Source organism: Myiozetetes cayanensis, unplaced genomic scaffold (genome assembly GCF_022539395.1).
Source record: "Myiozetetes cayanensis isolate MyiCay16 unplaced genomic scaffold, myiCay2020 scf15, whole genome shotgun sequence".
NCBI lineage: Eukaryota > Metazoa > Chordata > Aves > Passeriformes > Tyrannidae > Myiozetetes > Myiozetetes cayanensis.
The window spans coordinates 13,868,846-13,891,981 of record NW_026087159.1 but is presented as its reverse complement, the minus strand read 5'-3'; the positions used below and the strand labels follow the sequence as shown (position 1 = coordinate 13,891,981).

The following is a 23,136-nucleotide window of genomic DNA, read 5'->3' as shown; positions in this document are numbered from 1 at the left end:
TGGGGAGACTCTGAGGGGGGTCTAAAAACAAACAGTAAATGGAAGGGCTGAGGGACCATGTGGCACATCCCCATGGAGCAGCAGAGCTGGGATGGCAGCCAGGGAAGCGCTGGGCTATGAAACCTTTTGGGTCACTTGGGATGAGAAGAGGGCCTGCCTTGTGGCTTGGGGAGGGCTCTTTGGGACAAGACCCAGCGTGTCCTGTGCATCCAGATTCATTCAGCCATGGGGTCAGTTCACCTCTCCCAGCTTGCTCAGGGCACTGGGGCAGCTCTCGTGCTCAGTCCCTCAGCACACTGGAGCCGGCAGCAAAGCACCAACGGGTGCTTTGGCTGGAGGTAAATAAGCCTTGCAGGCAGCTCCTGGCCAAAAGATAAGGCTGCATGCGGCTGGCAGGCTGCTGTGAGGCCTGTGCCGCCGGCCAAGGCCCCAGGGAACTGGTCAGGCCGGTTCCCAAACCCAGGGAAGCCCTGCCCACTCCCTGCACCCTGCCCTGCAGAGCAGCGCTGGGCCCATGGCTCCTCCCAGAGCAGCCACCAGCATCCCAGGACAGGCAGAGCAGGACCTGTGCAAGGGCTGGACACCTGCAAAGCTGGCACATGTGGCATTTGCCTCCCTAAGGCATGATGCACCTGCAGATCAGCCTCTGGCTGTGCTGGCACCCAGGACCCACCACGTCTGGGTGCTCCCCAGGGCGCAGGGGCCAGACGGCAGCACGGGTCACTCTGCTCTGCCCCCAGGCCAGCTCCCAGCACAAACAGCCAGGAGAGCAGATGGTTTGCCTGGAGGGGAGGGAAGCACTGCCAAGGACTCCCATGGCCTCCCATGGTGCCCAGGCACAATGCCTGCCTGACCTCCATCTCCACCCGGCACAGCCCCAGTGCCGGCAGACTTTGCCCTGCAGCAGTAAGGTGACAGGCACAATGAGAACCTGACTTGCCCCTGCCCCTGCTGCACAGCTGCAGCTCCAGCACCCCCAAAATGGGCTCCAGCAGGCACTGGGGTGCCCAGCTCCAGCCTGCTGACAGCACTCAGGATGCGATGCAGCCGCATGGGGCTGACTCAAGCAGTTGGGCAGCAAGTCCTGTAATTGATGTCCTGTCCACAGCACAGCAGCTCGGCTGGTTTCGGGTAAACTGTGCTTGAAACTACCCCGCCCAGAAGGGCTGGGGCAGCCTGGGCACCCGGCAGTTCTCGCAAGCACATCTGCAGGGTGTGTGTCGACCAGAGCTGGAGCGTGTTGTGAAGGGCCACGCTGGGAGAAAGCTCTCCCCTGGGATACCCTCTCAGCAAGGCACTGCCCCGCTCCACTGGGCATGGGTGAGGGGACACAGCACTATGGAGGCCTCCAAAGCCACACAGAGACATGCACCTAGAGATAAGAGATGCTACGAGCAGCGTGGAAGCAACAGAGAGCTCTCTGGTTCACAGGAATACTTTGATACATACAGCACCTTTCCAGGCAGGGAACGGGCTCAACTCAAGCTGGACCCAACCTAAACCCTCCTCCACACATGAAGGTGTCCACAGGACAGCGGGGGAATGAGGGCAGGACTAGCAAGATGATGTTTATTCAACACAGTGCCCAGCTTGTCACACACCCCCAGAAAGCCCCGAGATACTAAATCAAGCAAGCTGCCTGCACAGACTTGTGGGAAGGTGTGAACTGCAGGAACCCAGAGCTGCAGCAATCCCCTCCTGCCAGGCCAGGCTTGCATCATGTGTCCACCATGCCTGAAGACCCTCTGCACAGAGCAGCTGTGCAGTGGGAGATGCAGACTGAGGCTCATGCAGCCTCAGCCCTTGCCATCCTCCTCACAGGAAGAAGCGTGCCCTGCTCCTGCCAGCCCCACCTGCAACAGGCTGTGCAGGGTGAGGATTTACAGGATTATTTTAATTACCAAGTTAAAATTACTCATTAGCTGTCACCCCACTGGCACTGTGGCAGGCATGAGGTGCCAGGAGGCAGGCAGCAAGCAGGAGCTGTCCTGGCTGCACAGGACTCAGCAGTTATTGTTGCATGGCTGTTTAACCCCTGCCTGCCCCATGCCTGGCTCCAGACCAAAAGCGCATCGAGGGCTCAGAGCAATAATCCTCCTAAGAGCTCATCTCCCATCCAGCCAGATCCTGCCACAGGAATGGCAGAAGGAGACATGGAGAAGCCTGTTAGCTGGGAGTGGTTTGAGCAGAGCGCCCTGAAAGCTGCCACGAGCTGCCTGGGGCAGAAGCAAGGCTGGGTGCCCATTATTTCCCTGTTCTCCAGTGGCCCTCAGTGAGTTGGGCATGAGCAGCAGCCACCTCGGGCTCTGTAGAGATACCAGTGCTTTCCAAAATGGAGCAGCCCTTGGAAGAGACACTCAAGTGCAGAGCACCCAGCCTTGGCAACCCAGTGCAAAAGCACCACTCTCCCTGCTGCACCCTCCAGGCTTCGTGGTGTTTCTATGGCACTCACTCCCCTGGCCTCCAAAACACCGTCCTCAGAGGTGCTGCACAGCCCAGGTTGAGCCATCCCTCCCTGCATCCCACCCTGTGGGGACACACCATCCCATCTGCCTCCCACTGGAGCAAGGGAACGGGGGGTGCTGAGCCTTACCTGACATAGAGGGATCTCTTCTCGCTTGTCCGGAGCGAGCCAGAGCCGGAGCTCATGCTGCTGTTCATCATCTGCTCCCTCAGGTCGTGGATCTTGGACTCGAAGCGGCTGTACTCTGTGGGGAGAGGGCTGCTCAGTGCAGGCAGAGCTGCCCCCACCCCGAGCGCCAAGAGAGGCCTGTCCATGAGGCACCTTGCCCATGAGCCTGTCCGTCCCTGCACATGAGGGAGGGCAAAACTAGAGAGGTTACAGCCCTCTGCAAGCATCCAAGCAGGGCATCTGGAACAGGCAGGGTACCAGCTGCTCCCAACCCACCCCACACAGGCAGCTCGGGCAAGGGCTGCCAGACCTCCACGCACTGAACCACAGCTCCACGAGGGAACGGCTCGGCAGGGCTCAGCAAGCTGATGACCTACAGAGCAGTTCAAAACACGCAGAGAGAGTGAGAGCCCCTCCAGGAGATCATCACCCACCGGCTGGAGCAGCAAAGCATGACCACAGAAACTGGAGGGGGGTCCCCACCTACCGCTCTTTTGGCAGCACAGCCCCTCTCCCCAGCAGGCGTGGGGAAGGGGACGCAAAACACAGCCCCTGCCCTTGGAAGGGGAGCAGGGCGGAGGAATTCACCTTTTGCTCCTACATCCCTGCGGCAGAGACCTGCAGGAAGAGCTGGGGGACCCTCCAGAAGCTGCTGGCACCTCTCTGCCAGGAGGCTGGGCAGGAGCAGCCGCCACCCCAGCACCCGCCCCGCACCAGCCCGACCTTCAGCCGGGTGTAAAGGTCGGGCAGACACACAGAGGGTGGAGGCACCGGCCTCCCTACCCAGGGCCGCACCAGGAAAGTTTCCCAGGTGACAAACAACCGCGGCACCAGGAAAGTTGCTGGCCCTGCCACGGCCCACCCCATCAGATGTCCCCTCCTACCCTTGATTTTGTCCCCCGGGCATATCCTGCAGTTACAGGTGAGAGAGGACCAGCCTCATCTCTGCTGTAAGACTTGCCTAGAAAGCCTCAAAGTCCACAACCCAGCAGCTTAGAGGTGGTTTAGGTTTTAATTTTGTGGAAGGGAACGCAGCAGCTCAGCTGTGGAGGCAAGAGCTCGCTGCATCACATGGGGGGAGCAGCAACACTGCTGAGAAATGCTCTGGGGGCTGTGTTTGGGAACCAGCCCCTCTCCCGTGGACTCTTGGTGCAGACAAATGAAGGGTGGGGGTTATGGGATGATGCAGCTGCAGCTTGGTGTTTCCTGACTCTCCAACTGGACACACCTGGGCATCCCTGTCCTGCACCCAAGTTGCCAAAGATGCATTTTTACTTAATGACTGGGAAAAAAAAGAAAGGCCAGACACACAAAAACTGCCACGTGGCACACAGAAACTCCCCAAGAAGCCCCTTCCCCTGTCACACAACATCCAAAGATGCTGCAACACCAGGCAGGGACAGCTGCTTAATGTGGAGATCACCAGACCCCCAGCTGCCCCACACCAAGGGGCACCCACTGCCCCACCTGCCTTCCTGCCAGCAGAGGAAAACACACAAGCAGCAAGGCATGGGCAAGGCTTATTTGATAAGAAAACTGAATTCTGACACCGAAGCAGCACCAGGGTTTTCCAGAGCTCCCAGCAGAGGGAAGTGAGCTTCATCCCACTCCACACCTCTCACCCCACACAGCTCATTCTGCCCTAGGATGCTCAAAAGCTCGTATATCCCAGAGGAGCATCCCTCAGAAGCGGGTACAGCTGGCATGACAAGAAGCACAAACCAGGTTGGTTGAAGGTGAAGAAGGACACAGGGGCTGCTCTGGCTTTGTCCTCCAGTAAGTGAATGCAATCCTGCCCTAGGAAGGGTCTCCAAGGAGACACCAACCCACACGTGCCCCAACTGCAGGAGGGCACAGAATAGAGAAGCAGCAGCCCCAAAGCAAACACATCACCCCCCTCCCAGAGCACAGGAGGCAAGGTTACCCCAGGAGAGGGCATGGGATGCTCCCAGCTGCCACCAGCACCCTCTTCACAGCACGCCAGAACAGTCTGTGAGACAACTCCCAGCAGATCACCCCCAGCAAGCACTGCTCCTGCCTTTGCTCCCCAGTTTTGAGCCACTTGGCTGTGCAGCTGAAACCCTCCCAGGAAGCTTGCCTGTGGCTCAGCAGGGAGGCAAGCTATAGCTGATCCCTGCGGGATTGGGTGTTCAACACGGTCAGGACACGCTTATCAAGACTGAGAAGTGGGTAACAGGGGACCTGGCCCCTCCTGCCGCCAGTGCCACCGCGCCGGGATGTTTGCTCTCCTCACCCAGCAGCTCGATAAAAACACCGCTCTACCCTCCCGCTGCTCTGCTCTTCCCAGGGTGTGGGTGCCCCTGCAGCTGGGCCTGATTCTGTCCCACGGGGTGAGCTCGGTGCTGGGAGCAGAACACAACCCTGCAGACCATTCTCAGGGATCACCCGCCTGCCCCCAGGACCCCCAGAACCAGCACCCGTGTGCGATACACCTGCAAATGTGCCCAGCAGAGCCAACAAAGCAGTGGGGCTGCAGCTGATTTCTGGGCACCAGGAGACAGCACAAAGGAGAAGGTGCTGGTAGAGAGGGGAGCTGCACTGGAAAGAAATGCCTGAGCGTGCATAAAGCCCTGCATGCACACGTGCCCTGCTCCCTCCAGCATCCAAACCCTCCTGCCCAGGCCCGGGCAGGCTCTGCTGGGCAATCAGCAGAGCCCAGAGATGCTCAGCCACAGGCTTCAGCCCAGCCACCTGCAAAAACTACCCACAGCTTCACTCTGGCATTTCAGTGCTGGGTTAAAGTACAGACACCTCCCTCCACAGGCCCAGGCGAGCAGAAGGGAGCACAGCCCTTCTGGGAAGAGCTTGGAAGCTTTTAGAAGTCATAGCACAGCCCTGGCACTTCCCTTTGAGCAGCCAGCTCAGAGAAACGCCATCACGTGAGGCTTTGTATTTCCAGGTGAGGAATACCAAGGCTTTGTTGCAGGAAGGGGAATTGCCAAACCCAAGTGCTGGCAATAGCAGCAGGCAAAGGTCAGGTGAGAGGGAAGTCAGTGCTGAGAGGGAAGGGACCACATAAAAACTCAGAGGAACCATCACTCCTCCTCCTCGAAGGCAGGCAGCAGTGGTCAAAGGCACTGCACCAGGTGCACAGGAGAAAGGCAGGACAGCAGCTCCTCCTTCTAACCTTCCTTGGTTTGGTCTTTGCTTCTTTTCCCTGCTGGTGCCTGGCAGGACACCACAGGGAGGGCCCCCTGCCCCTGCACAAGGTCAGACACAGAGCACATCAGCTCTCATCCAGCAGCCCAAGGCAAGCCCTACCCATGCTCAGGTACGAGAGACAGGTGCCATCCTCTGCCCCTTTCTAATAGCTTCTCAAATCCCCTTTCCACCAACATCTCCTCCTTCGGGCACCCTACAATCCAGCCCTCCTGGTCTTCCCACAGCTGTGATGAACCTAGAAGAGGCAAACATTTGGGACCACACATCCCCTCAGCCTCACCCACACCCGGGAGACCTTTCTCCAAGGCTCCCAGGCCTCCAAGCCTCTGGAGCACCGAGAGCAACTTCCAAGATACAACAGCCCTTATTCCACAGCACCAACGCTGCCTTCTGGGATGGCTGCAGCCTGTGTGCCGGGTGCTGCTGCCCACACATGCCAGGAGCCATCCCGGACCCAGAAAGCCACCAGCTACACAGCACTGACATTTCCGCCTCGGTCTAAAGGGGTTTCAAAACATTTCGTCCCGTTTGACATTTAAGAACCACTCTTGGTTGGTGTCTTTGCCAAATCTCAAGTGGCAAAGGGAGCCAGAAATACAAGAACATTAAGTGCTTCCTGGAAAGAAAGAAAGAAAGAAAAAAAAAAAAAAAGAGCCAAAACAAACAAACCCCACACCCACAGCACAGCCCTGAGCAGCACTAATGACTCCACGCCCCAGTGGCCTCTGCCACGGGACAGAGCAGGGACAGGGACCAGCAGGACATTGCCCAGCGATGCCTCTGAGGAGGCACAAGACAAAGGGGTGGCACACTGGCCTCCTTGGAGAGGACCAGAATCGCTGGCGGAGGAAGCCAGCGAGGCACAGGAGAGACAGCTTTTCCAAGGGACGGGAATGGCTGCACCCCGGCACACGCACGGGGCCGGTCGGGACGCGGCACAGCCCCGGGAGCATCCCCTGGCCCTTCGCTGGGTGGGGGGAGGATCCTCCCAGCGCTCGCCCTCCCAGCCCAACGGGCCGCTCTCCAGCGCTGCCGTCCCGGGAGGGTTCGGACGGGCAGCTGCCGGTCCCTCCCTTCCCGCTGCCACCGGGAGCCCCCGCGGGACCGCCCAGGGAACCGGAGCCCGGCGCTCACCGCAGGTGCGATGCTCGGAGGAGGGGGCGAGCCCCAACCCAGCCCCGCCCTCACGCCTCCAGCACGACGGACCCCCAAGGCACCCCCCGGACCGCGGCGTGCCCCGGCCAGGCCCGCGGGACCCCACGGCGCCGGGCCTCGCGGCGACGCCCTCGGGCGCGCAGAGCTGTCCCTCCTCCCCCGCGGAGAAGCCCGTCCCGCCGAGCCCGGCGGCGGTGCCGGTGCCGGTGCCGGGAAGGGGCGGCCCGGCCCGGGGGCGGCGGGGGTCGCTCACCTGGCGGCGGGAGGGGCGGCCCCGGCCCCGCTCCCGCCCGGCCCTCACACAAAGCCGCGCAGGCACGGCCGGCGGGACGCCGCGGCCACGCCCTCCCGCCGCGCCGGCCAATGGGCGCCCGCCCGCCCGCGGGCCCCGCCCCGCGCCAATCGGCGCCTCGCCCGCCGCCCTGCCCCGGCCCCCGGCCCGCGCGCCACCGACCGCCACGCCCCCGATCGCGCCACGCCCCGCCCCTTCAGCCGCACGCCCGCCTCTCTGCCCCGCCTCCCCCGCCCCGGCCCGGTCTCGGTTCCCGGTCCCGTTCCCGGTCCCGTTCCCGGTTCCATTCCCGGTTGTCCCGTGGCGGTACCTTCGGGCCGGTACTGCGCGATGATGGTCACCGTCTGCCCCGCCCGCTTCAGCGCCGCCGCCGCCTGCTCGTGGGTGGCGTTGCGGAGGTTCACGCCGTTCACCTGCGGGGGAACAGAGCGGCTCCGCTGGAGGGGACTGGACCGGCGGGGTGTGCCCTGTGTCGCGCTGCCCTGCTCCTGTACCGGTACCCTTGGTACCCATACTCTCAGTGCCTCATCACCCTGCCACCGTACCCCAGTACGGGCACTTCCACTACCGGCATCGCTAGTACCGACATCCCTGGTACCTGCCCCCGGCCCTCCCGGGCATCAGGGCTGCCCCCACCGCAGCCGTGTCCACACCCGCCCTGGGGGTGCATCCCGTGGAGCTGGGGTGGCAGGGGACAGGTGTCCTCCCGGGGCTAGGGGAGGGCATGGAGGGGCAGTGGGTGCCCAACCTACTCACCGACAGGATGCGGTCCCCCCTCCGCAGCTCCCCGCTGAGGTCAGCAGGGCCTCCAGCCAGGATGAAGGACACAAAGATTCCCTCGCCGTCTTCCCCTCCAACAATGTTGAAGCCCAGGCCAGTGGAGCCTTTGTGCAGGATGATTTTCCGGGGCTCCCTGAAAGCAAAGATAAGGGACAGGGAGACATCAGGGTGAGGAGCAGCAAAGCTGGTGACAGGCTTGTCTGTGTCCGGGCCTCCCAGCACATGGGTGGGGCTGGAGTCTTCTTCAGCCCCTCGGGCCAGGCTGGAGCATCACTGCCATCACTTGGGCAGATGGGGGAAGGTTTTGCTGCTTTAATGGATGCAGGTGACAGGATTTACCTCCAGGGACAGGTGCCAGCACCCCAGGAAAAGTCTCCCACCATCATTCCCTGGGGAGGAGTCCTGATGGGCTGAATTGTCACTTAGCTCCAGGCAACCACCTCATAAGGAGCAATAGGAGCAGGAAACAGACAGAAGTGCAGGATGCCTTGTGAGAAGGTCTTGGTGAGCTCCTGCTCTGCCCAGACCCTGAGCTCAGCACAGCCCAACTCTTCCAGCTCCCCCAGCTTCTCCTCTTTGTCCCCCTGCCTCCCACCAGGCACAGCATCCTGGTCCCCTGTCTCTGGTTGCACTTACTCCTGTGGCCCTGCTGCTGCCTGGAAGGGGACAGAGTTGGCTGTCCCTTGTAGGACATGGATGATGAGACATTGATGGTGAACACTGAGGTGTGGCAGGCTCTGCTGGCAGCACTGCTGGGAGGCACAAGGGGCAGGAACATTCTGAATTCTCTGTGCAATGGCTGCCCCACAATGCCTGTCTCTGCCTCGCAACAACTGCTGGGCCAGTGGCTTCCCCAGGAGAAGACCAGGGAAACACTCTGGAAACACCACTGGGGTCAAAAGATGCTCAACCCACGTCCTCAAGAAGCCACCAATGCTTGGCTCAGGGGCAGTTGAGGGGGATCAGGGAGGGCTGCAGCTATCAGTCCCTCTGCTGCAAAGCTGTCCCGAGGGCTAGAGCTCTTCCAGGGGAAGAACTAGGTCAGATTTCTGGGTCTGCAAACACTGCTTCCAACCAGGAGATGAACGTGCTCTGCCCCTTGGGTTTTGCTGCTTCCCAAGCAAGTGTGCAGGAACCACCACCCCAGTTCAGTCTGAGGGGAAGCATGTCCAGCACCCATGAGGACTAGACACTCTGATGGAAGGTAGAGAGATACCACAGCAATGAAGAGAGGAAACGAAGCCCCAGACAGGTACCTCACAGCCAACAGACCCTCAGTGATGGTGTCCTGCAGGGTCAGTGATGCACATGAGGCTTTCAGCACTGTCCAGGGGTGAACGAGGGAGGTGCTGAGCCCACCATGGGCTGTGAATCTATTGGGGGTGGGGGCTGTGGCTGGGCACAGTGGCCCAGTGGTGCCAGCCTGTCTGCAGTGTGGCCCTCCACAAGGCAGCACCATCCTCTAGTGGCCACCAGCACGTGCTGCACCAGGGCCACTGCTGAGCCATCACTGTGCCATTGCCACTGCCAAGCCACTGCTGAGCCACTGCATTGACATCCCCGTGCCATTGTCACTGGCTGTGTCCAGCCTAGGCTGGGCTGTTCTCTCCACTCTCTAACCTACAAATAAGGATGTTGTCACATGTAAGAAGGGACACCCTGGTGGGATCAGTGTCCCTGTTGTGTTTCCAAATGCTGGGACTCAGTCCCTTCTGTAGTGCAATGTAATGGCAGGAAGCACTGCTCCTGCCTGTGGCATCATCCCCCAGTGCCCTGATAGCACAGGAGCTGCTACACCTGGTGAGGATGCAGCACCAGAAACAGGCTGTAAAACTGGAATCATTGGTGCCAACACCAGGTGGGAGAGATGAGGTGTGGATGGAAGCCAGTGCTGCACAGGTCATGGCGTGCAGAGGCACCCAGCTGTGGCTGAGCACCAGGAAAAGAGAAATCCCTGTGACAAAGGTCCAGCCACTCTCCAAGAGGACAGCAGACCTGACAGTGGATGGAAAGTCAGGGTCTCCCACTCCAGCATCCAAAACTGATGTGCAGAATGGGAGAATCCCAGCCAAAGTTATCTTCCACTGTGAACACAACCCCAAAACCAGCCTGTGACCTTGTTCCAGATGCAGAGCCAACCCTAAGCCTAACTCGAGTGTTGATCCTTAGAATACAGCCTAAGCCTACAATCCTGGCCCTGGGGATACCAAATCCAGAGCAGGCTCAACACTGGCCCTGAGGCTGTGGCAAGAAGAGTGAAAGCTGTAAGCCTGGGCAAGCAGAGCAGGACCTGCCAGATCTCGCTCCCTCATTCTCAGCTTGAGGCTTTGAAGAAATTTTATACCACATTTATGCTCAGAGCAATGTCTTCTTTGTGCTCCTCTTTATTTCCTGGCTTCTGGAAACAAACCTGAATAAATGATTCTAGTGGGGCAAAGGGGGCTGTGGCAGGGCTGGGCAGGGGGCTGGCAAGCCCAGGGCTGGCAGCTGTTCAAAAGGCACCTCTGTGTAGATGGTTTGAGATGCCAGTCTCAAGTCGTGTGGGAGGAGGAGTCCCACTTGTTTGCAAGGCTGTGGCCCCCCCAAGCCCTTCATCTCCAGCACATCTCCACCTGGGGACATGCTGGGAGCCCATGGCACTGCTGGCACCGTGAGGGCAGGGGACACCTTGTATTCCAGGTATGGTAAAACTAAGCAGGAATGCAGATGGGTAAAGCTCGTGAAAGAGCAGGAGGGGGAACGGAGAGGGAGTGGATGCAGCGAGCCAGGGATTGATACAGCAGGCAGGGGATCACAGAGCACATTATGGGGGCCTAAAGCTTTGTACCACGCACCTACAGGCTTTTGGTTGAGGCTCTGCACCAGCAGTGGGGACAAGGTCAAGCCACCACAGAGGAGAAGAGAGAAAAGGAGAAGAATCATGCCTAGTGCTCACCTGGTGAAGTCATCGTCCCCGATCATGTGCCGAGGAATAGGCGAGTACCGGGCCGGAGTCACCTGGGTTGGGACGGGATAGGCAGGCTTGCTCTCAACGCTGCCCAGGTAGCCCAGACTGGAGTTATGGCTTATGTGGTTGTCAGCCAAGGCTGAGAAGGCTGCAGGGGAGGAGAAGGTCATCAGGAGGAGAAATCCACGCGCAGTGAGGACACGCAGACCAGCCCAGCATTACTTGCCCCCCAGCACAGCCCGTGCCCCCCAGCACAGCCCGTGCCAGCGCCCGGTGCGTACGTACTGCTGGCGTAGTCGGGGGGGGCGTACATGTCGTTGAGGTGGATGTTGCCGGGCTTGGCCACTTTCAGGTACACCATGTCAGAGGTGTTCTTCAGGGCAGCCACTGCCTCCTCGTGCCGCACGTCCTGCAGGTTTGTGTTATTCACCTGCCGGAGGGAAAGGGCTGAGTGACACGGCTGAGCAGGAGGGCAGGGACCAATGCAGTGCTGCGGGAGGGGAGCAGTTTTCCATAGGGTGGGTGCTGCTGTGGTTCCAAAGACAGGGTCGCATCTCCTTGGGTTTGGCCCTCCTGCCTGCAGCCAGTGCTGCACCTGTCTCTCCCACAGCACCATCCCAGCAGGACCCCAAGGAAGAAAGGGGCATGAGGCTGCTGACAGGAGGGGTGCTGGAGTTCAGGATCAACACTGCAGCATGGTGAAGCCTGCCCAGCACCACCTCACGGCTGGCTGTGGCCGCGGGGCTTACCGCAAGCAGCCGGTCCCCGATCTGCAGGCGCCCGTCCTTCTGGGCAGCACCTCCCTCGATGATCTTGGTGATGTAGATGCTGTTGTCCCCAGGGATGTGCTGGTTCCCGATGCCCCCTGCAATGCTGAACCCCAGGCCTGAGGAGGAGTGAGGAGGAGGCAGGTGAGGGACACACAGATGGACAGAATCCCAGGCTGGCACATGGCCCCTCTGCCTCACCGGACTTCCCACCCTGTCCCAAACCCAGCAGGCAATGGGCCACTCTGCAGCTGCCTGGAGCCAGCCCAGCCACCACTCACTGCACTGTGGGTCTTTCCCATAACCTGTGCCCCACAGCACCCCACGCTGCTGGGCCACCCCGCAGCATCCTGCACTGCAGCAGTGCCACCTTGCACCCCACGTGCCCCACGGTGCTGCCCTGCATCTCATGGCATCTTGCACCGAGGGTTCACCCCACACCCTCCTGTGGGGCACCCCAGTCAAGCGAGCAGAGTGAGGGGTTCACCTTTGGGGCCCTTCATCAGGTTAACCTCCATGATGGTCTCTGGCGGGGGCTGCCGGCGCCGCACCACGAGCCGCACCACGGGGCCCGCTTCCTTCAGGGCCTCCACGGCTTTGCTGTGCACAACCTCGGAGACATCCACGTCATTCACCCGCAGCACGCAGTCGTTCACCCTGTGGGCACAGCGTGGCCCTGAGCTCTCCTGAGGAACCACCGGCCCGTGCCACCCTCCTCTGGCTACATCTGCCACCCTCCTCCAGACACACAGAGGAAAGCTGCTCAAGCTGGCCAGATCCTTGCCCTGCTGGGGTGAGAGCAAGGTCCCTCCCAAAGCAGGAGGCAGTGGGGCTGGTCCCCATGATGCAACCCTGGTGAAGATGGGATATGAGAGGAAAGGTTGGATCCTGCCCTGGGCTGTGGCTGGAAGGATGGGAGCAAGAACCTCTCACAGGGAGGGGAGGAGGGGTGGCTACAGACAAGAGGCTGATGGCCTGGACCGAGGGGCATCCCTGCACCAAGAGGATCCAGCTGTGGGGAAGAGACATGGCGGGGCCAGGGCCCATGGCAGGGAAGGGGACTAGGGGGTCTGTGCTGAGATCCTGGGTGACACCTTGCTGGAGCCGCTCCCCCAGCCCTGTACTCACCCTAGACGGCCATCCATGGCTGCCGCTCCCCCGGGGATGATCTTGGTGATGAAGATACCCGGGTCATCCGGGACATGGGGGTTGTCGATTCCTCCCGCTATGCTGAAGCCGAGGCCGGAGTTACCCTGCGGGAAATCAAACGCCGCGTCTTTCCCCCATGGGCAACCACTCGCTGCCGGCCCTCCCGGGATGGTTCCCCTCAGCTGCGGGACCGTCTGGGGGCGGGAGCCCTGGGAGCATCCGTCCCACCCCAGGGTGGCTGGCCCAGGGGGCAGAGGGATGCGCGGCTGGAGGAGAGCCCAGCGTTCATCAGCCGAGCGCTCGGCGCAGAGCGTGGAGCGCTGAACAGATGGAGTGGGAGAGTGGGAGCCGCCGAGGACCTCCCTCACCACCGCGTCTCCACGGAGAGACTCTGAGGCAGGCGGGGAGCTGGGGGAAGAGGAGGTGGTCCTTGGCGGAGAAAACCTCCCCTCGCTGGCTGCTCCCCAGGAGGAGACACCGACGCCGCAGCCCGCACAGACCAGCGGGGATTGTGCCAGTCACCAGCATCCCACCCCTGCCTCCCTGCACCCCTGGGATGTAGCCCTGGCACAGAGCCAAGCTGGGGGACCAGCGATGCTAGTGCCAAGATTTTCGGGATTGGGTGGAGGTGGCTATCAGGATGGAGTGGGGTCTCCGGTTTACGCCTCCTCTTCCTCACAGACATGCTTGGAGCATCACTTGAGCTTCTCCTGCCGTAGTAGGGCTGGGGGGGATGCAGGGGCCGCAGCTCATCTCCAGCCCATTCCTGCAGCATCTCAGGACTGAGTGGCTGTGGCCCTGTGCCGCCTCTCCCACTTGCAGGATCCTCATTAGTGACACACTCACAGGCGTTGCTTCCAGATCTGTGCTTGATGCAAGTGGACAATTCCTGCTTTTTTTGCTCTGCCTTGAAAATCAGATGGCTCCTAGTCTTGTTTTCTCATGTGGAAGAGCTGACACTTAGTCACATACTATCATGCCTGCCTCTCATACACAAGTGGGCTCAGGCCAAGCACTCCCCTGGCTGCCCACAGCCTCAGTGCTCGCTGTTAGATGATGGGGTTCTCTGCCCTTCCAGGGGAGCTGTGACCAGGAGGGCCCCACTGCAGCTCAGTTAGCACCAACAGCCAGCTGGGGCTTGCACTTCTCCCCAGCAATCTGGGCCCAGCATCAGCTCCTGCAGTGATGCAGAGGTCTCTGCTCCCACAGTGTGACACTCATGACACAGCACCAGGACCCACCACTGTGCAACGCTCCCGGATGCTTTCCGGCCAGCTGGAATTTGGCTGGCACGTGACAAGGAGGCACTCAGCAGTAAAGGGTCTGGGGCTACTCTCTTTCCTCTAAGATGGATTCTGGTTACCCTGTGTGCAACTCAGAAAAGCTCCTTACTGTCACGGGGATCCAGCCTGGCCACAGCAAGGCAGGTGAGACTGCAAAATGACCTCCAGTTGTTTGTTGTGCCACAAAACCTGGAAATCATCTGGGAGGTGTTCATTTTTATTTTGATAAATCTCAAAATGCAGTTCAAGGGATTTCTTAGCTGGCATCAGGGTTGATGCAGACACAGGGGGACCCATGTATGGTGGGTAAACCCAAAGCTGTGTCCCTGTGCAAATGGTGTTTCCTCAATTATTGCCCCCAAAATGCTGCTGCTGCATTTACTCTTGTATTTACAACAAAGACAAGGATTAATAACAGTGACAGACCAGCAATTTTGGGGTACACTGAGGCCAAACTTCCCAGTGAGGGGACAGCCTCACCTGCAGGCACCGAGGTGCTTCTCTTGCATTAAGACAGGGTTGTTGGATCCCACTGGGGGCAAGCTGAAGGGAAAGGACCTGGGTATGGTCCATGCTGACCCTGGCTGCTAATCACTGAAACGTTCTCACCCTGTTGGAGAGGGAATTGCTGCCCAGGGCTTTAAAACGAGGGCATCAATGAGTGTGGGGAATCAGTGGGGGCCTCTCTGTGTGGTCCTGCCAGCTCTCCCCTTGTTCCCTCAGCCCTGAGGACAGAGGATGCTCTGAAGCATCCCTGAAAACGAGGCTTGGGCCCGGAGCAAGAATTACTTAGCCCAAAAAGGAAGGATCCCCTGGGCTGGTTTCGTCAGGCATGCCGGGGAAGCGGTGGGTGAGGCGGCAGCCCCAGATAACCTTCCGTCCACCCACCTCCGTGATGCAGAGCCAGGGGAAGGAGGGAGATGACTAAAGGCAGAGAGGAACAGAATAATGAGCGCTGCGTCTCCCCCTGCACTGCTGGCCACGCGGCGAGGCTGGCACGGCTCTGAGGAGGAGGCAAGGTGTGCCGTGGAGCGCCGTGGGCAGCCTCCCACCCCAGCCATGCCCTCAGCACGGCTGTGCCCGTCTCTTGGAGTAAACCTCGGGCCAGCTTTTCCCACTCCCTCTCCATCCCACCATCCCTGCCGCTTCCTGGGCGCCAAGGGAAAGCCCTCCCTGCCCTGTGTGGTGTTGGCTTGCCCCCTGGATAAACCTCCACACGTGGGGGGAGCTGACTGTAGCAGCGGATGGTGTGGTGCACGCCATCACCTCTGTGTTGCCAACAAAGAAAAGGCTTCAGCAGAAACTTCTCCCGTTGTGGTTTGTTTTACTAAAAAACCTGCTCTTGCAATTTAGCATCCCAAGGCTGTGTGTACCCCAGAGCAGCAGGGAGTCTGGTGGGGGGGTGGCATCAGCCCCCTGTGCCCAGCTGTGGGGTGCACCTACCTGAGTGCCAGCACAAGCAGAGCTCCCTGCACCTCCGTTTTCTGGCAAAGGCAATGACAAAGAGCCTCCCCCACTGCACTGATGGGTTGTGTGGGTGGGGGTGTGAGAGAGGGAGGCAAGGGAGAAGCCCTCCTCCCTGCCTTCTGGAGGGGTGTGCAGGGGGAGAGGGGAGCAGCAAGCCCACCTCTCCCCGTGCTGCAGGGGCCAGGCAGGCAAAGCAAGTGGGACACCAGCAAAAAACCTCCAGGGAGAGCAGGGAGCAGTGACCAACCCCTCCCCATCAGCTGGTGCAGGGATGCGTGGGGGGCTGGCTGTGCTGGGGGGGTGGGTGAGTGGGAAGAGGCTGCTGGCGGGTGAGTAAAGAGTATACTTACCCTTTCCAAGACGATCTCCTCATACTTGAACATTCCATCACTGCCATTCATCTGGAGAGAGGGAGACAGCGTGTTACGACTATGTGCTGGTCGCTGGGGAATTCATTTTTCCCCTCTGACAGCTGAATATGAAGAATCCAACCAAAAAAGCTGCACCATCACCGCTGAAAAAAAACCTTAAATGCGACTGCTCGAGCCTGCCCTGGAATTAAACCATGTGCTGCTTTTCTTTCTGGGTATGAGCCAAAGCCCACTGACTTTAATGCACTTCAGTGCAAAGCCTTTATTCTCCCAGCTCATTTCTTCAGCCATGAAAAGGAACTCAACCGAAGGCACAAAAGGAAATAACACCTTTGTTACGCAGCATATAATTAACCTCAGGAATTCACTGCTGGAGGAAGGGAAGAGAGGGGGTCGGTCCATTTAAAAGAAAAAAAATGTCTGTACATAATAACATAATAAACACCTTTAGCAGCTTATATTTTTAAAATCTTTTAGTAGCATGACTGTACTAACGGAAAATTCAGAATAATTAATTCTGAGAAATTAGTTGGGTGCAAAGAAAACAAGGTGTGAGAGTGGGGCACAGCGAGAGGTGAAAACATCATGCTGCCCTTATATACAAAAATGGTGTAGCCTGTCTCAGTGCTGCACACCAACTGATCCCCACGCTGAAAGGTCTCCCATACTCAGAGTGTTAAAGCAGAGCTCTTGGAAACATAATGGATACAAACAAAAGGGATGCAACTGCAGGCTCTAAAATGGTAAATGTACAGTCAAAAAAAATCCATTTTCCTCATAAGCAGCAATACACAGGAAAACAAGGCAGCAGTTTCATTCCAGGTGATCAGGATCAGGCCATAAACAGCTGCTAACGTCCAAAATTTAGCGAGATTTGCAAAGCAATTGGCTATTGGAGCATCCAGAGCTGTTACACTCAACAGAAACAGTTTCCATAGAATACCCTGAGTTGGAAGGGAACCACAAGGGTCATCAAATCCAACTCTTGGCACTGCACAGAGTAGCCCCAACAATCCCACCTTGTGCCTGAGAGTGTAGTCCAAATGCTTCCTGAGCTCTGGCAGCCTTGGCGCTGTGCCCACTGCCCTGGGGAGCCTGTTCAGTGCTCGACCACCCTCTGGGGGAAGAACCTTTTCCTAATATCCAACCTAAACCTCCTCTGACACAGCCTCAGGCTTGGGTCCTGTCACTGGTCAGCAGAGAGCAGAGATCGGTGCTGCCCCTCGGCTTCCCCTCATGAGGAAGCTGCAGGTCCCGATGAGATCTGCCCTCAGTCTCCTCTTCAGGTTGAACAATCCAGGTGACCTCATCCTTTCCTCGTATGGCTTCCCCTCCAGACCCTTCACCACCTTTGTAGTGCTCCTCTGGATGCCTTCTATTAGCTTTATATCCTTCTTATATTGTGGTGCCCAAAACTGCCCCCAGCACTCGAGGTGAGGCTGCCCCAGTGCAGAGCAGAGCAGGACAATCCCCTCCCTCACCTGGCTGGTGATGCTGGGCCTGAAGCACCCCAGGACATGATGCTTTTGGGCTGCCAGGGCACGCTGCTGTTTTTTTGGAGGGGACCGAACTCACTCTCATAATTTGAGTCACTCTGGGAAACAAGTGACAGGGCACAGTCAGTTCTGACTGACCAGGCAGAGGTGATGGGACCCCAGACTCAGCAGGCAGCTTTTCTAGCTGGTATTAATCAGGGGTCCAGGTGGAGGAGCAATTCTGCAGGCCAGGATCTGAGATGGGGCTGTGCCACCTGTGACACACACCCCCTCATCCCCTGCCCTGGGAGGCCAAAGCGATCCCACACCCTGTGGTGGGTACTGTGCTTCAAGGATGAGGTTGGGGAGAGTTCCAGAGCAGAGAGATGGCATGGAGGCTCCAAAAAACACAGGTTGAGAGGGTTGACCCTTCTTGGATGTGCTCTGAGTGTGGTGCCTCCCAGCCATGGGAAGATTTCGGGGCAGAGTTCAGGGCTGGGACATTCAGATGCCCCAACAGCAGAATGCTCAGATCCTCCCAGCACATTGGGAAAGGCTTTGGTACTCTTAAAGAAGGATACCTCTACAGAAAAGCACCAGAAGAGGTGGGATTAACCCAGAACAGGATCTCTGACAGCCTCAGAGGGACAGGGACACATGGTCAGTGCCACCTTCTGCCACAGTGCTGCCCTGGGCTGTGCTCCTGAGGGCAGAGGGGCATCGCTTCCCTTGCCACAGGTTCCCCCTCCTGCATGAGTCGCCTTTCCCTCCTCTGGTCCTGCCGTACTGACTAATCCTGAGTGCAGCCGGCTCGGTGGCCCGTGCCGCCCTCACAGCCTCTCTCACCACAGCCCTCGGGCTCAGCTCATCCCTGCGTATCCCGGTGCGTGGGGCGCGCCGGCGCCTCTCTCCAGCTTTCCAGCGACTCAGATTCCTGGCACCCTCTGCTACTACACACACTGTCCTCTCTGCTTTGGCATTCAGCACAGTTGCCACACAGCCAGCCATATGCACACCCACGGCCTCGGAGGAACAGTGTACACATCCCCACAGGATGGGGATCTGCAGAAAGCTCTGACAATCTGCGAGTCGTGGCGAGAGCCAGCAGCGCGCGAGCTGGCAGCGCCTGGGGTGCACAGACACCCCGGCACTCAACCCCGTCAGGCACCCCGCTGCCAGGCAGGGGGGCCTGGGGCATCCCCAGTCCCCAACCCTCAGGGCTGCCAATGCTGAGCAGTGTTTTGCATCGCTCCCTGACAGCCAGCAGTGTCGGCGCTCGCTCGAAGGGGTGTCTGCTGGGAGCAGCCTGCTCTGGCCGGGCACGCCGGGGTCAGCCAGGCCTGACCGTGGAGTTTCAGCACTGATTTTGTTTCCCGAATCCACGCAACGGAATGCCAGTTAATTGTATAAGGAAGCCAAATGAAGAACTTAATATATACCACGTAACCAAGGGAACGAGCCAACAAAGCAAACGTTCCGGTGTTGGAAAATCGAACACCAGTCACTCGCTGACGGCAAAAACCTCCCCATGACACCCACCGGAGCTGCCACGACCTGGCTCTGCTGCAGGCTGTTCCTCCTGCTTCCTCCAGTGCCCTCTGCTCCTCCCCAGCTCCTGTTTGGGGCTGTCTCAGTGCTATGGGTTTGGTGGGAAAGTGCCTGGCTCCATTACCCCCAGGCAGGGAAAGCACACTCCACCCTGCTCTCCACTCCTCATGTAGCACCTGCAGAGCTGACAGGGGTGTCAGGGGCTGGACAGGTGATTAGCTGCTCCCTGCATATTCTGATCCTAGGAATCACCTGATTCCTCATGGAAAACAGTAAAGGTGTTTTATCCCAAGCCCTTCCCACTCAACAAGCCCACCTGAGGGCTCAGGAAGAGGCGCCTTTGCCGGCCTTCGCTTCCCCCTCACGTTTTGAGCAGCAGGGAAATGGTTACCGATGACGGCATTTAGATCATCAACAGAAGGCTGCAGAGTTAACACTCATTTGATAAACAGAAGAGCACACACCTTCCAGAGCTACTGCAAGCTGTCTGCATGCTCTGCCGGCCAACACCGCACCAGCGCACACGGAACACGCTCTGCAATTTGCTAGAGAGTCAGGATTTGGGGGTGGGTTTTCTGGTTCTTTTCTTTGGGCATTTTTTTTTTTTTTTGGAGGGGGGGGAGGAAGCTGTTTGCTCGTTTGCTTGTTTTTTAAATAAAAAAGAAGGCCAAATTTAGAAGACTAAGATGGGGTTCTGCAAATGCAACCCAAATAGCCCACCAGGCTGCAGGAGAAAATAACCTGCAGGAAGGGTGACACTGCCCACAGCCCCTTTCGGAGCAGGATCCAGCCCATATCCTGTGGGTAGGGTGTGATGGGGATGGGCAGTGGGACCTGCTGGTGGAGCAGATGTGTATCAACATAATGAAGAGGACCCAAAGGCTGAAGAGCCAGCCCTTGGTGGTGCCAGGCAGACCTGGCAGTGGAGGGCACCTGGCCATGCCCCACACTTGCTCTAGCAAGAGGAAAGGGGAGCAGTAGGAGCGATGGGCATGTCCCTGCTGGCATGGACACCGGCATCGCTGGCGAGGGAGAGCTCTCCCTGCCTGCACATGGCAGGGGGCCCAGGGAAAATAGGTCAAGAGCTCCCTGCCTTCACCTCCCCACATCCACATGTCCTGTCTCAGCACTGAGACCTACTGACTTTCTTCCAGCTAACCCCTGGCCTCGACCCCTGGTGTGCCTTGCCCATGGTGTTGGCCTTGGGCACAGAGTACATAAATGCCCTATTTCTGGTCAGCCTTTTGCCAGAGGGCTGTGAGGACCAACCTGCTGGGCCTGGCCAGAGGGAAGGGGGTTTGCAGTGTGACAGCCCCAGCCACAGCTGGGAGGACTGTGCAGCCACACTGCCTGCAGGAGCTGGCAGTGGGATGTGCCACCACCAGTGCTTGGGAACAAAGCATGAGGGTGTCAGTTTAGTTTTGATTTTTTTCCTATTTTTTCATGACTTACAAGCAAGTTTGTCCCACTCAATGGTCCTGGAGCATGGTGGTCATCTCTGCTGTCCCCCACCCTGCACAGACCACGGCTGGGGACCCTGACAGCAGAGTCAGCACTGCACAAGGAGGCTGCCTCTGTGTTAACTGGTGGCAGAGCCTTGGGCTCCTGTGGTGCTAGTGGGCTGGGATCAGGCCTGGGAAGCACTTTGCTTCCTGACACCTGGCTTTTAGAAACTGAGGAGGTGACGGCAACTCATTGCTTGGCAATGAGGCACCAAAGGAGGCTCCAAGGACCCATACTCTGAAACCATCAACTCCTCAAGGGCTTTGGAGTGACCTTCCCTGCTCACTTTGGGACTGCCTGGCAGCAAGAAGTTGTTTCAGCTTTAGACAGGCTGCTCTGAAATGCAGAGACCCCATCTGCCATGGGAACTCTGTTTCCGATTCTCCATCTCCCTGCTCTGGACCTGCTGGGCAAAATACAGGGGCTGAAACTGTGAGCAATGACCTTGGAGCTGGCGTGGGTGATCTCCCCAGGCACCCATCCTTATCCTTCAAAGGATGCTTTTAATCCTGCAGGCATTTTATAATGGTTTATTTGTGTTTTTACACTGTGGGAGTGCCGGGCTCTGTACAAGCCATAGGCAACAGAGCTGAGCCCCAGCCACCCCAGTGCTATGGCACTGCTGGTGCTCTTGGGGATGGAAGTGGGTGGACAGGGACATTGAAATGCAGAACAGATTTCTTGATAAACAGTCGGGGCCAAATCCAGCCCAGCAGCTAGTCCAATGCAATCAATGGAGCTAGAACAGGAAGGAACTAGACTACATCCATCTGTTTATCATTACAGAGAGCACTGAATAGTTAAGTAATTAAAGACTGGAAGATGTGCCTTTAACCCTTCCAAATACATACTGTACCAACAGGCTTCAGCTTCTGGGTTTGTAAGAAAACACGCTCACTGATTTGGCATTTCGGTGTTTGCAGCAAGCTCCTGGTGTGGCTCCTCTGCTGACCTTGTAAACTGCTGAGGTTTTGGAGGGGTGTTTTCACTGGAGCATGAGGAATCCAGCACCCAGAGAAGGAAAAAATGGAGCAGGGCTCGTTTCTCTCCTGGTATAATATCAAGTAGAAGGCAAGAGGGTTTCCAGGCTGGAGGTTGTGAGGAATCAAAGTAAGGTGTCTCCCGTGCCCTGGGCACAGGCTCCTCCAGGTACCCCAGGCACACACCTGGGTATGGAGCTGAAGAAAATGCCCAGAAAATGACAGCCACAATCTTGTGGCCTTTTGACCCCTGCAGGACAGTCCCTCCTGGCATGTGCTGCTGAGGCTGGATGGATGGGATCGGTGACTGCCATCCCCAGGTGATGCTGGTGCCTGCCAGGGGAGCAGAGCACCCCCTGAAACGGCCAAACCCACCCCAGGGGCTGCAGGAAGGCAGCTCCCATCCAGCACAGCAAGAAAGAACTGCAGTAGGAAGAAGGCATGGACAGGGATATGGAGGTGGAAGGAGAGGGAAGAACATGAAATTAATGAGCTGGACTAGAGGGAGGGAGCCAGGAGGGCAGGAAAGTGGAGTCCAGTGCTGTGGAAGAAGTGTCTGCTGCCCCACAGGTGGGCTCCCTGCTGCTGGCTTCTGCAGGGTTGGGAACCTTTCCATCCAGGAATACCTCCCTGCCCTGCTCACAGCACACTCCTCACTTGCTTTGTGGCGTGTCCCTCCCCTCCAGGAGACATTGCCCTTTTCCCAGTTCCCTGTAGAACGGCACCAGCCTGGGTGAGTGCAGACAGGAGGCTGCAACACAGCCCTGTCCTGCAGCCAGGGAGCCCAACACACTGAGAGAACCTCTGACTCACAAACACCCTGTCTTGCTATGGTTTGGGGACGGTAGCCCTTGGGGACAGCAACTCTCTTCTGCCACATTCATACAAGGCTGTTGGACCCAGGGCCTCCATGCTGAGAGATGCACCACTGCCTTCCTCCTCAGTGCCTGGTGGCTGCAATTCAGGCATAATTAAACCATACAGCCAGGGCTGTAGAGGTCTCAGCCAGGCTTGCCTTCCTTTCTGTAGCCCTGCCCACTAACGTGGAAGGCAGCTGAAGTTTTGTGCATCAGAAGAAAACCAGATGCAAAGCACCCAGCCCTGCCAAGCTGTTGCCTGGGCTCCCTTTGGGCAAAAGAAAAGGGGAGCGCCCCACAAGCGTGGAGCCAGTAACCCAGAAACCCAGCCTGGCCAGAAACCCAGCCTGGCCACCCTCCTCCCTCCATCCCCCCAGCAGGAATGATTTGCACATGTTCTGGGAAGGGATGCAACAGTGTGCAAACCCTGCAACAAACTGAGGAAGATCATCTTTATGCTATGCCAGGAGTGCCAAATGCACTGTGGCTGCAAACACAGGCACCAAGCCCTGCTCAGCTGCTGGCAGCCTTCACTGGGAGAGGAGAGGAGCAGCATCTGATGGGTCCTGCTGCCCTGAGGACCTGTGAGTGAAATGCCAGAAAGCACCCAGGGAGCCCTGCCTCCCTCCTGAGGGGCTGGGGCTGCTTTAAGGAGGCTGAGGCAGTGTGGGAAGGTAAGGGATGCCCCAGCAAAGCCTCCCAGCCAACCTGCATGGGAGGTGGAGGAAATGGCTGTATGATTAATCC

The 23,136-nt window shown here is 58.4% G+C and overlaps 1 protein-coding gene across 9 annotated transcripts in view; it reads right to left on the bottom strand.

Moving 5' to 3' along the window:
• Window positions 1-23,136, bottom strand: part of DLG3 (discs large MAGUK scaffold protein 3) — a 73,145-nt gene that overhangs the window by 13,112 nt on the left and 36,897 nt on the right. For all 9 annotated transcript variants that reach the window (XM_050310704.1, XM_050310703.1, XM_050310705.1 and 6 more), the window contains 9 exons: window positions 16,006-16,056; window positions 12,885-13,009; window positions 12,244-12,413; window positions 11,739-11,875; window positions 11,275-11,419; window positions 10,978-11,137; window positions 8,019-8,175; window positions 7,573-7,675; window positions 2,594-2,708 (listed from right to left, as the gene is read on the bottom strand). In XM_050310704.1, the coding sequence (XP_050166661.1) occupies window positions 2,594-2,708; window positions 7,573-7,675; window positions 8,019-8,175; window positions 10,978-11,137; window positions 11,275-11,419; window positions 11,739-11,875; window positions 12,244-12,413; window positions 12,885-13,009; window positions 16,006-16,056 (1,163 nt within the window). The remainder of the gene's footprint in view (window positions 1-2,593; window positions 2,709-7,572; window positions 7,676-8,018; window positions 8,176-10,977; window positions 11,138-11,274; window positions 11,420-11,738; window positions 11,876-12,243; window positions 12,414-12,884; window positions 13,010-16,005; window positions 16,057-23,136) is intronic.